The sequence below is a fragment of the Corylus avellana genome, chromosome 9 (genome assembly GCF_965113065.1).
Source record: "Corylus avellana chromosome 9, dhCorAvel1.hap1.2, whole genome shotgun sequence".
In the NCBI taxonomy this organism is placed as follows: Eukaryota; Viridiplantae; Streptophyta; class Magnoliopsida; order Fagales; family Betulaceae; genus Corylus; species Corylus avellana.
Window position 1 is genome coordinate 17,273,653 of NC_142498.1, and position 15,719 is coordinate 17,289,371.

The window sequence follows — 15,719 nt, forward strand, 5'->3', positions numbered from 1 at the left end:
ACCAAACAAGCCAATAGCTAGCTAGTACAGCCTCATAACGGCTAAAAACCAACCTAAAATCAAAACATAAACTGCAGATCGAACAACAAACTGCAGAAGAAAGGAACCACCAAAACCAACAAACAAAACTCCCAAAGGCCTAAAACCAAAACCTCAGAGGCTTAGCCCATAAACTAACAGGAAACAAAATGCAGAACAAAAGCAGCAGGCCACAACCAACCGAAACCAACCAGCAACAGCCTAATCAGCAAAGCACTTCTGCAAGCAGATTCCACAAAGAACAAAGAACAAGGTTCCCCTTGTTTTTTTGGAAACTTTCCTTTCCCAACTACTCTGGTTCGAATTTCTCACAAAATTTTCTTCAACAACTGTTCCCCTGTTTTTGGATGACCTGCATGTTTAATCTTATTTTGAGTGCACCAAATATTATAAGCAACAGAACCCAAAGCTAGTCTGCAGAGCATAGCTTTGAGAGACTTGCAGCCCCAATCATTCAATACCAATTGCAAAATATCGTCCCATATTATAGGAGCATTAGCCACTCTGCACCTAAACATGCAGAACTACCAAAGTCTATAGCTGAAACTGCATTAAAAAAAAAAAGCTGACCACGACTGGAAGCGATTTTTGGGCTCTGCTGACGTGGCAGAGCTCCTAGCAAAATTTCAGAGGAAACGGCTTTCTGCTCCTGGTTCGTTTGGTCTGGTTCGTCTGCGCCTTGCTCCAGCGCGTGAGGGCGCGTCACATCGCCGACGACTCAGATTCCGGTGCCGGTGCTCCGGCGTCTCTTGGTCGTTGAAGTCTGCGGTTGTAATTTATGGCTAAACGTGCAAATAGGGGTCGTGGGGGGAAGAAGGTGTCAAAGGCGTCGTTGAAGGATGCTTCGGCTAATCTGGAGGTGGCTTCGCGATCTATGGATTGTGAGGTGGATCTGAGTGATGAGGAAGAGATTTGTGATCATTTGACAGAGGTTTGTGAGGATGGGGAGGCTTCGAAGCTTGATGCTCAGAATCTGCTTGATGCCCAGAAGCTTGATGTCCCTGTTTTGCGTGAGGCGGCTCCTTCTGTTTTGCGTGAGGCTGTAGCGTTTACTTCTGGGTTACCTGAAGTTAAATCAGTGACTGATGTTGGTGTTGAGTCTTCTGGTGTGGTTGCTCAGAAAAGTGCAGTTCAAGATTGGAGGAAGTTGTTTCATAAGGAGAAATCTATAGGTACATTGCAGTATTTTGCTCCTTCTCTTGAAGATGGTAGAGTTGTAGTAACGCCACCTAAGAAAGCTATTGAGGAAGGCATTTCAAAATGGTCTTCTTCCCTCGTTGGCCAGTTTCTTGATAAGCCCCTCCCCTATTATATTGTTAAACGCACTGTTGAAAATATTTGGGCTCAATATGGGAAGGTTGAAGTATATTTGCTGGAGAATGGCTTATATTTGTTTAAATTTGCTGATGAGAAGGCACGAGATGAGGTGATGGAGGCAAAAGTTTGGCATATGGCTAATAAACCTTTGATCTTGCGTAAATGGATTCCTGGTATGCAACTTCTTAAGATTTCTTTATCTTCTGTTCCTGTTTGGATTAAATTACATAATTTGCCTATTGAGTTTTAGAATACTACATGTTTGAGTTATGTGGCTAGTGGTGTTGGTAAACCTATTTGTGCTGATTCTGTCACTGAGGAGCAGTTGAGGCTTGGTTTTGCTAGGGTTTTGGTTGAAGTGGATATGGATTCTAGTTTTCCTAAAGAAATTGAACTTGTTGGTGTTGATGGGGGAAGGGTTGTAGTTGGCATTGAATATCCTTGGCTTCCTGTTAAATGCAAGAGGTGCAAGTCATTTGGTCATCTCTCTCATAGTTGTTCTAAGGTTGAGAAACAGGTGTGGCTTCCAAAAAAAGCTGAGCCTGTTCAGAATTTGCATGATGATTCTGTGAGGGGAAAGGTTGTTGAGGTGAAGAATGTTGTTCCTAAAGAAGTGGTTGAGACTAAATGGAATGTGGTTAAAGCTAAAAGAACCCCTGTTTCAAAGGCTACTATAAAGGATAGCAATAGTCATTGGACTAATTCTTTCCATCCTTTGGCTAGAGCTGATGGCAATTTTAAATCAGGTGAAGTGAGGGGGTGTAGATGCTTTTTCTTCTCTTCAAAATGTTATTGAATCTGCTCTGGTGGAGGAGAGTGCAAGAGTTAAAGGGAAAGGTAAAATGGGTGAAGAGGAGGAGGTCTTGATGAGAGGTTTTTCTCCTACTTTATGAATTTTCTAATTTGGAATGTTAGGGGTTTGAATCACCCCTCTAAGCAGAAGGAGGTTGTAAATATGATTAAAAAACATAAGATTAGTCTTATTTGTTTGATTGAGACTAGAGTGAAGGAAAATAAGGCTGAAAAAATTAGGGCTAGTATTGTGCCGTATTGGGATTATGTTTTTAACTATGATAAACATTTTTTGGGAAGAATCTGGATTTGTTGGAAAAATTCTGATTATGACATATCTGTTTTGGATAAAAGTGAGCAAAGTATTAATTGTTCCATTAAATCCCTTACTAGTAATTTCTGTTGGTTTCATTCTTTTGTATATGGAGCTAACCAGGGGGTGGATAGAAAGCATCTTTGGACTAATTTGTGTTCTATGAAGGCAAAAGTAGGTACTAATCCTTGGATGATTTGTGGGGATTTTAATGTGGTTCTTTCCTTGGCTGAAAAGTGGGGATCTGATAAGCTCTCTTCTTATGAAGTTGAATTTGGTCAGTGTTTGAATGATATTGAAGTTTTGGATCTAAATTTTAGTGGGTGTTTTTACACTTGGACTAATAAAAGTGAGGAGCCTCGGTTTGTAGCAAAAAAACTTGATAGAGTTTTGGCTAATGTGAATTGGATGAGTCTTTTTGGGAATACGGCTGTGGAATTCCTTTCAGGGGGCATTTCTGATCATTCTCCTATCATTATTTCAGTAGGTACTTTAAAAAGTTTTGGCCCTAAACCTTTTAAGTTCTATAACTATTGGTTAGAGCATAAAGGGTTTTTGGATTGGGTTAAGGAGGGTTGGAGTATTCAGGTTGAAGGAGTCCCAATGTTTCAGTTGTATGTTAAGCTTAGATCTGTGAAAACTGTGTTAAAAGAGAAAAATCTGGTTTGTTTTGGGAATTTGAAGCAAAAAGTTATTCAAGCTCGAGAGAATCTGGACTTAGCTCAAAATAATGTTCTTGCTTCTTTTGGCAGTGCTGATAGTCTACTTAAGGAAAGGGAATATCTTCATGCTTATGTTTCTATTTCTAGAGCTGAGGAATCTTTCTTGAAGCAGAAGGCAAGGAATCAATGGTTGAATTTGGGAGATCAGAATAATAAGTTTTTTTATAAATCTCTTAAGGTTCAAAATGCAAAGAAAACTATCAACTATCTGTGGGATGAGTATGACACAAAAGTGGATGATGTTCATCAGATCAAAAGGGTGGCTGAGGACTTTTATAAGAATCTGTTAGGTACAGATCACCTACACTTCACAGATGCCAAAGCAGCTAGAGTTAGGCAGCTTATTTCTGTTGCTATTTCCTCTGAACATGCAGCTACCATGGAGAAGGAGGTTTCTGAAGTTGAAATAAGAGATACTTTGTTTCATATAAAAGCCAATAAGGCCCCTGGTCCTGATGGGTTTTCTGCAGATTTTTTTAAGTCTACTTGGTCTATTGTGGATAAGGAGGTAGTGGCTGCTATTAAAGGTTTTTTTACTTCTGGTTTATTGCTTAAGGAAGTAAATGCTACTATTCTTTCCTTGGTTCCTAAAAAGGTTAATCCTTCGGCCATGGGAGATTTTAGACCTATTGCTTGTTGTAATGTTATATATAAATGCATTACTAAAATTTTGTCTAACAGGATGTTGCCTTTTTTGGGTGATTTGGTGAGCATGAACCAATCTGCTTTCATTCCTTCTAGGAATATTTCTGAGAATGTTCTATTGGCTCAGGAACTTGTGAGGGGTTATCATAAGGAAAAAGGAAAACCTAGGTGTACTTTGAAAATAGACTTTATGAAGGCCTATGATTCGGTGAATTGGAAATTTATGCTTCATTGTCTTCATTGTTTTGGTTTTCCTAATAGATTTTTGAGCTGGATCAGGGCGTGTATTACTTCTCCTAAATTTTCTGTTTGTATCAATGGTACTTTGGTTGGCTATTTTGAAGGTAAAAAGGGACTGAGGCAGGGTGACCCTATTTCTCCTTACTTGTTTGTTCTTGCTATGGAGGTTTTCTCTCGGATTATGGCTGCACATACTGGTGGTAATGTTGGTTTTAAATTCCATCCTAAATGTGAGAGAATGAAGCTTACTCATTTGTGTTTTGCAGATGATCTTTTGATTTTTTCAGAAGCTAGTTTGAGTTCTATTAAAGTTATCAAGGCTGCTCTTATTGAGTTTGAGAATTTGTCTGGGTTGAAAGCTAATCCTTCTAAGAGTTCTCTTTATTGTTCTGGAGTATCAGATAGAATGAGGCATATTCTATTGGATGATTTGATGATGAAGGAAGGTCATTTCCCTGTGAGATATCTTGGGGTTCCTCTTATTTCATCCAGACTTTCTGCAGCTGATTGTGGGGCTTTACTTAGCAGAATTTCTGGTCGTATAGATTCTTGGCTCTCTAAGAATCTTTCATATGCAGGTAGGCTCCAGTTGTTATCTTCTGTTCTTTACAGTTTACAAGTATATTGGATGGGAATTTTCATTCTTCCTAAAAAGATCATTAAAGCTATTGAACAAAAGTTCAATAGGTTTTTATGGAATGGGAAAGAAGAAGGTGTAGCTAAAGCTAAGGTTTCTTGGTCTGATCTTTGTTTTCCTAAAAAGGAGGGAGGTTTGGGCTTAAAGAAGCTTGAAACTTGGAATCAAACTTCTATGCTTAGGCATATCTGGAGTATATTTGCCAGGTCTGGTTCTATTTGGGTTGCCTGGGTTAGAGAAAATCTATTAAAAAGAAAGAGTTTTTGGAGTGTAGGTATTCCTCAAAATTGTTCATGGAGTTGGAGGAAAATTTTGAAGCTGAGATCTATTGCTAAAAGGTTCTTGAAGTTTGAAGTTGGGCATGGGGATAGCATTCATATGTGGCTGGATTTGTGGCATCCTGCAAGAGTTTTGATTGAGCAATATGGCTTTAGGGTTGTTTATGATGCTCAAAGTAATATTGAAGCTAAGCTGTCTTCTGTCATTTGCAATGGAGATTGGTTTTGGAGACCTGCAAGATCAGAAGCTCTAGTTGATATTCAAGCTAGGCTTTCTGAAGTTTGTTTAGGCCAATGTGATAAGCCAGTTTGGACTGCTTCTAAAAAGGGTGTCTTTGTTAGTGCAGAGACTTGGGAAGCCCTTAGAAAGAAGAATGTAGAGGTTACTTGGTGGAAGTTAGTTTGGTTTCCTCTTGCTATTCCTAAGCAGGCTTTTATTTTGTGGCTTGCTATGAAGGATAGGCTACTTACAGGTGAGAGGTTACTCAAATGGGGTTATAAGGGTGAGGTTCAGTGTTGTTTCTGCCATTCTCAACTAGAAACTCGTGATCATATTTTCTTTGAATGCAGCTTTAGTTCGAGAGTTTGGAAATATTGCATGTTTCGTTGTAAAATTGATATGCCTCCTGTGATTTGGGATGATCTTGTGCAGCTTGGTTGCAATAAGTGGGGAAAGAACTCTCTTAAGTGCTTGATTTGTCAATTGGTTCTTGGTTCTGTTGTTTATAATCTCTGGCGTACTAGAAATGAACTTAGACATGATGGTGTTCCAAAAACTGAAGAGCAGCTACTGAAGCAGATTTTCTGGGAAATCAGGGCTAGAATTGCTGTAAAAAGAGGTTTTCCTAGAACTAGGGAGAACCTTTTGTTGTGTTCATTGTGGAATTTGCCTTCTGCCATCCTCTGTAATGTTGGCTTGTAGTTTTGTTTTTTGTTTTTAATATGTAAGGGTTGTAAGGGGCTGTTTTGGTGTTGAGTAGTTGCTGGTTTTGTAGGTTTTTTGTTTTCCCCTGTCTTTGTAAGGGGTTGTATTTGTGTTTCAGTGTTGCTCTATTTTGAGCTTTGATTTTAATGAAATGCTTATTCATCAAAAAAAAAAAAAAAAAAAAAAGCTGATCACGACTTTCCAAATGGTTCCTGCAAAAAACGCAATTGACATCTCCTTTGTAACCCCAAGTCAACAACCTATCACTTGTAACAAGCCTCCCTTTCATAGCACTTCCACCAAGTAATTTGCTCATTTTTCTCCCTAAGAGCCTCCCAAGTATCTGAATTAATAAAAATACATTTCCTTGAAGCAGTCCAGATAGGATTATCAACAGGCCCCAAACTGATTTTCGAGAGTCTAGCTTGGATGTCCACTAAAACATTAAATCTAGCATGCCTCTAAAACCAGTCTCCATTGTGTATAACAGAAGAAAGTTTGGCCTCCACCCTACTTTGAGCATCATAAACAGCTCTATAGCCATATTTCTCAATTAAGATTCCAGCAGGATGCTAAAGATCCAACCAAAGGTAAATATTCTCCCCATTGCCAATCTCAAACCTCAAACACTTTTTAGCAATATCCCTTAAATTGAGTATCTTTCTCCAGCACCGGGAACAATTCTGGGGGATGCCAACACTCCAAAAACTCTTTTGCTTTAGAAAATTATTTTTAATTAATCCATGCCACCCATAGAAAGCCGGATCTAGTAAAAGTACTCCATATGTGCCTAAGCATAGTCTGATTCCATACTTCAAGCCTCTTCAAACCCAAACCATCCTCATTTTTTAAAAATACTCCATATGTGCCTAAGCATAGTCTGATTCCATACTTCAAGCCTCTTCAAACCCAAACCACCCTCCTTTTTAGGGAAACAAACTTCAGGCCAAGCCACTTTAGCCTTTGCAGCCACAACATCTTTCCCATTCCACAAAAATCTATTAAAGTAGACAATGTTATGCGAAAGAATGTAGCATTCTTATTTTACTGGTGGATATCTATTTTTATTTATATATAATTTTTTTTTGAAACCATATATAATTTATTGGGAAAGTCCACATATCTCCCTCAAACTACTACCAAATTGACAATGTCTCCCCCCATACTTTCAATTATGATAATGTCCCCCACAATTTACAAAAAATTGTCAATGTTCCCCCAATGATGAAACTACCCTTAGTAAAATAAAAACAAAAATAAAAAAACTTCTAGAAAAAACCAAAAACTAAAAAAAAAAATTCCAAAGGGTGGCAAATTTAAAATTTGGGAAAAATATAAAATGACCTCCCAAACTACTAGCCATTTGTAATTTAGCCCCAAAAGTTCAAAATGTAATAAAGTAGCCCCAACCTACTAACCAGTTGAAAATTTGGTCACTCTGTTAGTCAGCACCGTCAAAATGGATGGAAAAGTTAAAACGACGTCGTTTTGTTGAGGTAAAGTTACTAAAATGCCCTTTTAGGAAAAAAATTTTTTTTAAAAAAAGTCCACTAAACGTTGTCGTTTTGCTTTCAAAAATAACCCTTACGAGACTTCCGTCCAGCATTGAAGCACTCATCTTCTTCATCAGGAACACTCCAGTTCATCACTTACCAAAACGACAGTCCAGTTCTGCCCAACCTTTAGACCCATAATTGAAACCTAAAACCCAGTACAGCCGTACAGGTACTGTGTCCATGCGTGGAGAATTCTTAAATTAACTCTTTAACAAACTGAAATCACAGAAGTAGACCCCCCAAAAAAAAAAAAAAAAAAAAACAGAATTGATATCATAAGTTTGAAGTGCATCTATGTTAAACTCTTTTGTCAGTTTTTGGCAACTAGAAGTCGCCCATCATCCTCATTTGTGTACCCTTGTTCTGATCATGTGCATGATTGATGGTGGATGTTGCCTATAGATCTAAACGGTGTGCTCGAAAAAATTTTGCCCCATTTTGTAGCATGCACAATCTTCTGTTTGAAATAATGGAGTTGTCTGTGTATTTAGTAAGTAAAGTTTTATTTAGGAGGGAAATCAGTGCAAAAAAATCAAATAGGATTTATCAGCATGCTTTGATGTGTGTGAAATAATCTCCCTCTATTTTGACCAAAAGTCGAGAATTGTAACTTTGATAAAATATGTGTACTTCCTTGTTGCAGAAAAGTTTCGATTACATTGGTTTACTCAAATCTGTAATGAGACTATCAGTGACTGCTTTGAAAGCAGCAGATGCGAAAGATGTTGCATCTTCTGTCAACGCAATTGCGAATGAAAAGCTGAAAGCAGAGAAGGCGGGGAACTGGATGGAAAATCTTTTGCATCTTCTGTCAACGCAATTAACATCCAAACAAGTTAATTGACCCTTGCACGAGTTTAACATAGATGCACTTCAAACTTACGATATCAATTTTGTTTTTTCTTTTTGGGGGTCCACTTCTGTGGTTTCAGTTTCTTAAAGAGTTAATTTAAGAAATACTCTAGGCCTGGACACAGTACTTATACTGGGTTTTAGGTTTCAATTATGGGTCTAAAGGTTGGACGGAACTGGCCGACTATCGTTTTGGGAAGTGACGAATTGGAGCGTTCCTGATGAAGAAGACGAGTGCTTCAATGCTGGACGGAAGTCTCGTGCAAGGGTTTTTTTCGAAAGCAAAACAACAACGTTTAGTGGGCTTTTTTAAAAAAAATAAAAATTAAAAAAAAAAATTCCTAAAAGGGCATTTTAGTAACTTTACCTCAACAAAACGACGTCGTTTTAACTTTTCCATCCTTTTTGATGATGCTGACTAACTGAGTGGCCAAATTGCAACTGGTTGGGAGTTTGGAGGGCTACTTTATTATATTTTGAACATTGAAGGACTAAATTACAAATGTTTGGTAGTTTGGAGGGCCATTTTATATTTTTCCCTTAAAATTTTTTTAAAAAATCCATTCTATAAGAAAAAAAATTAAAAATTTCGATTTTTTTTTTTAAAAAAATTAATGTCTCTTTTAAAAAAAATTAATGTCTCTTTTAAATAAAAATTAATGTCTCGTTTTTTAAGATTTTTTTTTTTAAATGTCTCTTTTAAATAAAAATTTTCGTTTTCTAAAACAATTTTTTTTTAAATAAATGTTTCTTTTAAATAAAAATTTCCGTTTTAAAAAAAAAATCGTTTTTAAAAAAATATATTCGTTTAAAAAAATAAATAAAAATTTTCGTTTAAAAAATATTTTTTTTAAAAAAAAAATATTTCTTTTTAAATTAAAATTTTGGTCTTTTTTAAATTAAATAATTAATTTTTTTGAATTTATAGGGGTATTTTTTGTCATATTAGAAATACATAGAGACATTTTTATCTTTTTGCTAGCCTTATGGGGGACATTGACAATTTTTTGATAGTTTGAGAGAACATTGTCACAATTGAAAATTTATAACAAATATTGTCAATTGGGTGGTAATTTGAGGAGAGTATATGGATTTTACCCTAAATTATTTTTGTTGTATATAATTGGGTTTAGTAAATATATTAGTCGAGCCAGAGCATTCCCAATAGGTAAAATAACTGTACGTAGTTAGCTATTTTTACTTAGGCTTTTGTTTGGTTTGGCTTTATGGATAGCTAGGTTTAATCGGGTAAATAGAGGAGAGAAATATTTAAAACAAGTGAATTTGAAATATTTTAACTTGGACAAAGTTCTCCTCCAAACTGGATTGGAAGAATTTTCTCCAACCTAATTTATAAAAGTGACATGTGTCTATTTTTTTAATAACATGTGAGATGCACATGAGTTTTTAATAAAAAAATTTCCAACTTTATCCTTGCTATTAAAAAAACATGTGCATCTTACATGTTCAAGGGACATATGTTACTTTTATAGATTAGGTTGAAGGAAAGTGAATTTGAAATATTTTAACTTGGACAGAAATTTCCTTCAAACCTGTTTGGAGGAAATATCCTTCAACCCATATAAAAATGGTGCCAAGTGTGTTAAGTATTTAACATGCACATTAAATATTAAAGGTTATTAATAGCAGTTTATTAACTAAGGTTAACCCCACGCCCCTTTTTTTTTTTTTTTTTTTTTTTATCTTTTGGTTAAACGTTAGACTAACATTTTGTTTTTTTCACCAAGGTTAGAACTAATGTTAAAAAGTGAAGAACTAACGTCAGATTAGATAAAAAACCAAAAATAAAAAAATAAAAAAAAGTTTAGAACTAACGTTTAAAAGAAGAAGAGCTAACGTTGGCTTAGAAGAAAAAAAAAAATCACATCTAAACATCCATTAAAAATAAAAATGATGAAAAAACAAGAAAAATCAAAGTGTAAAAAAATAAATAAATACAACAACGTTCGATAACTCTCTATTAAAGTGATAAATGCATAGTTAAAAAAAAAATACAAAAACGTTAGATAACTCACTGTTAATGGGATAAATGAATAGTTTAAATAAAAAATACAACGACATTAAATAACTCACTGTTAATGAGATAAATGAATAGTTTAAATAAAAAATTCAAAATGTTAGATTACTCTCTGTTAATGGGATAACTGAATAAAGATTAAAATTAATCAAATTATTATCCAAAACACGAAGACACAATTGTTAAATATCAAGAAGAGTACCTTAATATGATAATAGTTTCCACGTTGCCAAAAAATTCCGATCACATATGTCTTTTTCTCCTAAAGCAATAGTCTTTCAGCCGCATATGCAGAGAACCTGAGAAATATGGAGAAAAATGTATGCTTCTGATATGACTCATCAACTTCACCTTATTTAGGTTTACTAAAATTTTATAACCTTGTTTAGATGCGATTTTTTTTTTTTCTTCTAAGCCAATGTTAACTCTTCTTCTTTTTAACGTTAGTTCTAACCTTGGTGAAAAAACAAAACATTAGTCTAACGTTTAACCGAAAGAAGAAGAAAAAAAAAAAAAAAAAAGTTAACCTTAGTTAGTAAACTGCTATTAATGACCTTCAATATTTAATGTGCATGCTAAATGCTTAGACACTTGGCACTATTTTATATGAGCTGAATGATATTCCTCCAAACTGATTTGGAGGAAATTTATGTCCTTTTAATTTAGCCGCATTTATTGAATATTTTTATATTTATTTGGCCGCCTATTTATGGATACTTAGGTTATTGTAATCCAATAAAAAATATATATTTTTTCTTCAAATAGGAGAGCTCTTGGCCGAACTCCCCTAGCTAGCTTCAAATTAAGAGATAAGATACTTTCTACACAAATGCATGATGATAGAGTTATTTTTTTTAGGGAAATGTTAGGTGTTTTTCTAGTGTTCTTTTGGTGTTCTCCTAACCGTGATGTGGCTTTTAAAATCACCAATAGATTAAAAGTCAATAATGATACTCTCAAATTCAATGGTAATTTTAAAAGTCACATCACAATTGTAAGGACACGAGGAGAACACTAGAAGAACACATAACTAACATTGTCCATTAGTTTATATGAGTTAATTAGGATTAATAAAATAAAAAAATAAAAAATAAAAAATAAAAATCTCAACACGAATTATGGCAGAGAACGAGAGATCTTGTTTGGGCACCCTTAGCTCTCATATATTTGTGTTTGAGATTTTATTATTATTTTTTTCTACTCTATATGAAAAAAAAAAAAAAAAAAAAAAAGGGTTGGGGGGAACAAGCTAGGGGATAGCGTTTAGTTGTGGGTAGTGGCGGTTAGTAAACGCTTGCTAATCGCTATTACATGTACAGCCTTAAGTGTTAGCGTGTAAGAAGTAGTGCCAGTGTTGTGAAATGAACACAAATTTTGTTTGAAATTTGTAGTGGGTGAATTTTCTGCAGGCTTTATAAAGCAAATGGGCTAACCAATTTTCTAACAGCCCATTCCGCTTAGCCCAATTATAATCAACTAACAAACTAACCAAAACTTACCATTTTCTAACTTTCTATTTACAAAATTTACGCAGCTTCTCTTATAATGGATGCCAGATGCATTCCACTACTTTTCCAAGCCATTCTTTGTCTCACACGTGGCCTTGAACTGCGTGCTTGGTTTTCAACTCACACTTAACGCTTCACCTCTCAAATCGTCTATTCATCTTCCCCCTTTCTTCTAAAATCTACCCAGTCAACTCAGGAAAAAAGAAAGGAAAGAAAAGTGAGTATTAGAGACTGAGAGACAGGTTTTGAGAAAGAGGGGAAGGAAATGGTGAGAGAAAAGTGAGAAAAAGAGGGGGGAAAAAAAAAGGAAGAGTAGAGAACGAAAGAGATAAGCTGAGATTACTCACGTTTTTCTCTTTTCCTTGGTGACTGTCCGACTGTTGGCTTAGGAACTTAGGGTAAGTTTTTTTATTTTTTATTTATTTTTTTGTTTAGCGTATTGCCGTGCTGGATCGTTGAGAGTAGAAATTGAATTTTTTTTTTTTTTTTTTACACCGGGGGTGCCCTTAAAATTTTAACTTAAAAATACTTAAAAAGAATTTTTTTAAATTTTTTTTTACCAGGGCCGGGCGCCCCTGTATATCCGCCGCTGATATATAGTACCATCTTCAGGAGGATCAAGAGTTCAAAAGAAAGACATGGAAGATAAAACTTGCCATCCTCACTCTGATGACATTGATGAAACTGGTAATTCTCTCTCTGATTTAGTATCAATTGTCAAAAAGTATCAAAAGTAATTTAGTAATTAGTATTAGATTTGGAAATTTTAGAATTACGCTACTGCAAAACCCTCTGGACCCTCTGATTGATTATATAACTATCACAATAATAGTTAGCCTTATATCTTTTGAACATAATGTTTTTTTCCTTATTTTTATCTCAGAAATCATACGATCAACTAGTGATCTCCCACCAGCTCATGATCATTATACATTTCAAATCAAGAATTTCTCTTTACTGTTAGCGATGAAGGATGAAAAATGTCACTCTGGCCAGTTTGAAGTTGGCGGTTATCAATGGTGCATCTTCAGAACTCCCCTTCTCCTTTTAGCTGTTGCTTTCTTCTTCTTTTTTTGTTTTGTTTTTGTTTTTGTTTTTTTTTTCAACGAAAAATATGATCATTTTCGTTTTCATGTCTAGGAGATTGGTACTCTACCCAAATGGGAAAACCAATAGTAATGGGAACGGGCACATCTCTCTATACTTGGGAATAGCAGCTACCAATGATCTTCCACTTGGGTGGGAGGTTAACGCAAACATAAGATTCTTTGTGTTTGATCAAATCCGAGACAAGTACCTCAGCATACAAGGTAGCTTTGCCCAAAACTTGGTTTCTATAGTGTACTCTGTTACTGCGAGAATGTTAGACTTGTGCTTAAGTTTAAAGCTTTGTGTGCAATTTGTCCTTCTTGAAATACCTGACTAATATATTTAGAGACATGTTATTTGTCAATCTCTTGTTCAACGTTTTTTTTTTTTGGTAAATTTATCATTTGATCTGTAAGACCACATGCGAGTCCCACAAATTTAATACTAAATTTGAAATATATATATATATATATATATATATATATATATATATATAGAATTAAACAAGAGATGGGAAAAAATAGCATTTCTCATATATTTATATCGGGATTTGATATGTGACTTTACAATTTCTTGTGAACCTCAACAACTCAGAAGCAAATGGGAGAGTAGTAAGACGCTTTCATAAATTGAAGACTGAATGGGGTTTCGCCCAGTTGCTTTCCCATGAGACTCTCAATGATCCATCAAATGGTTATCTTGTTGAAGACACTTGTGCCTTTGGGGTAGAAGTTTCTGTTATTAAAGGTACTTGTAAAGGGGAGTGTTTGTCGATGATAAACCAACCTCAACGTGATTACTTCACTTGGAAGATTGACAACTTTGCTAACTTCAAAGATAAAATTTATCACTCTGAGGAGTTCACCATTGAAGGGCGGAGATGGTATGCATGGTTGGCGTTTCGTTAGCTCTTCTTATTTGTATTAGTTGACAACCGTTAACTTTATATTATTTTGGATATAGGAAGTTGAGGCTTGAGCCGGAGGGACAAGGAACAGGAGCCGACACATTCTTGTCTCTCTACCTCATGTTAGATGATTCAGAAAGTCTTCCTCCTAACAGAAAATTGTTCGCTAAATACAAGCTGCGAATAAGGGACCAAATCAATAGCAATCATCTTGAAACGACAGTTTTGTTCTCTTTGACTTTCACAAAAATATGTTCTAAAACCTTCATTTCTTTTCGACTTGGACAGAAGACAATTCTCTCCTAAAAATTTACATGAAAAACTAATCTACGAAAATCTAATAATGTGACCAACTCTTACCTTACAGGTGAGCGTTGGTTCTTTGATCCCTTTCCCTACAATGGTGGTGGGTACCCCAAATTTTTGTCAAAGAGAGATCTCCAGGATGCATCAAAAGGCTACTTGGTGGGTGATGTTTTGTTCATTGAATGCAAAATTGATGTTATATCCGTAGTTAAGGATTTCTCCTCAAATTAATATTATGTTTTATGTTGGAGGAGCATAAGGATCAATTTGTTAATGGTTTTTAGAGGTTGTTTTATGTTATTTGTTTGAAAAAGTGTTTTAATGTGACATGAAAATTAAAGTAATTTTAAGTGTTATGGGTGTTTTGTGTAGTCGGTTAATATTTTTGTTTTAAAATAAAATTAAAAAAGGTACAAGGAGACTATATTTGTTGTGAGTGCACTTACGAATGTTGAATCTCACATTGAAAAAGTATAAATATAAATAAAAAGAGTACTTAATGTACTTAAGTGGACTCAAGCCCATTAGTTTAGGCCTTTGGCCTAGAGTGATATTCAAATATGTATATTAATGTAACATTGGTAAAAATTTCCTAACTGTTTATCTCCCAAACAAAAGTAGTATCAGAGCTATGCTTTACTTTCTAGGATAGATGTTTGGAAGCATATGGTTTAGAGTTGCCGCTTCCACAACTCTTGATGCGGTCACGTTAATGATTTCATCAATTTTTTTGAAGGTGGGATTTTTAAAACTCAAGGATTTTTTTGTAAAACTCTAAATGATGTAGGACTAATATTTACATATATTTTCGGTAAAAACGAAAATAAGAAAAATATCAAAAATAATATTGGAGTAACGCCGCTTGATCAAAATTTTACCCGTTCTCAGACAATGGAAGTACAAAAGGAAGATTGTCATGATTACTGCTGATTGTCAATTTTATATTAGGATTTTATTTTATTTTATTAGGATTTTATTTCATTTCTTTAATAGGGTTAGATTTGCTTTAATTATTTTCTTTTACTTATTAAGATTAGGTTTATTATTACTACTAGGATTATGTTTACTTTCTCTACAAGTATTTCTCTTCTATAAATAGGCTAGCTTGTTATGTAAAACTCAATCAATTGAATTATTATCAAATCAGAGAATTTTCTCTCAAATACTCTTTTCTTTTAGCTTGCGGGCTTGTTTTATCTTTTTGGTAGAAGACGAACACGCTTCTCTTTACAGAATCAAAGACGCTGTTCTTTGGTTAGTTATCTTAAGTCTTCTGCTACGTCACTAAATTACATGTACTAAAATGCATTTATCCATGGACACAAATTTTGGTTTGGAGGAAATTTCTTCAAACCTATTTCAATAAGTGACAATTGTCATTCAACATATTTTGGTTTCTCAAAAATTAATGTTCAAGTTCCTAGGTTAGTAGAATGATGACAATAAATGACTTTTAAAAATATTAAAAAAAAAAATGTGAGAGATGACATTTGTTACCTATTGAAGTAGCTAGGTTGAAGAAATTTTTTTCCAAACTGATTTTGAGGAAATTTAT

The 15,719-nt window shown here is 34.7% G+C and overlaps 2 protein-coding genes across 2 annotated transcripts; both read left to right on the forward strand.

The window, feature by feature from the left end:
* The first annotated feature begins 712 nt into the window (after window positions 1-712).
* LOC132173929 (uncharacterized) lies at window positions 713-6,054 on the forward strand. Its single transcript, XM_059585610.2, has 2 exons — window positions 713-1,529; window positions 4,173-6,054. The coding sequence occupies exons 1-2, from the start codon at window positions 818-820 to the stop codon at window positions 5,903-5,905; spliced, it is 2,445 nt and encodes an 814-aa protein (XP_059441593.2). The 5' UTR covers window positions 713-817; the 3' UTR covers window positions 5,906-6,054.
* A 5,986-nt stretch (window positions 6,055-12,040) lies between these two features.
* LOC148583885 (uncharacterized) lies at window positions 12,041-14,459 on the forward strand. The gene is made up of 7 exons (XM_088510635.1): window positions 12,041-12,260; window positions 12,475-12,549; window positions 12,746-12,881; window positions 13,003-13,172; window positions 13,546-13,834; window positions 13,915-14,082; window positions 14,227-14,459. The coding sequence occupies exons 2-7, from the start codon at window positions 12,501-12,503 to the stop codon at window positions 14,393-14,395; spliced, it is 981 nt and encodes a 326-aa protein (XP_088366761.1). The 5' UTR covers window positions 12,041-12,260; window positions 12,475-12,500; the 3' UTR covers window positions 14,396-14,459.
* Window positions 14,460-15,719: the final 1,260 nt, after the last annotated feature.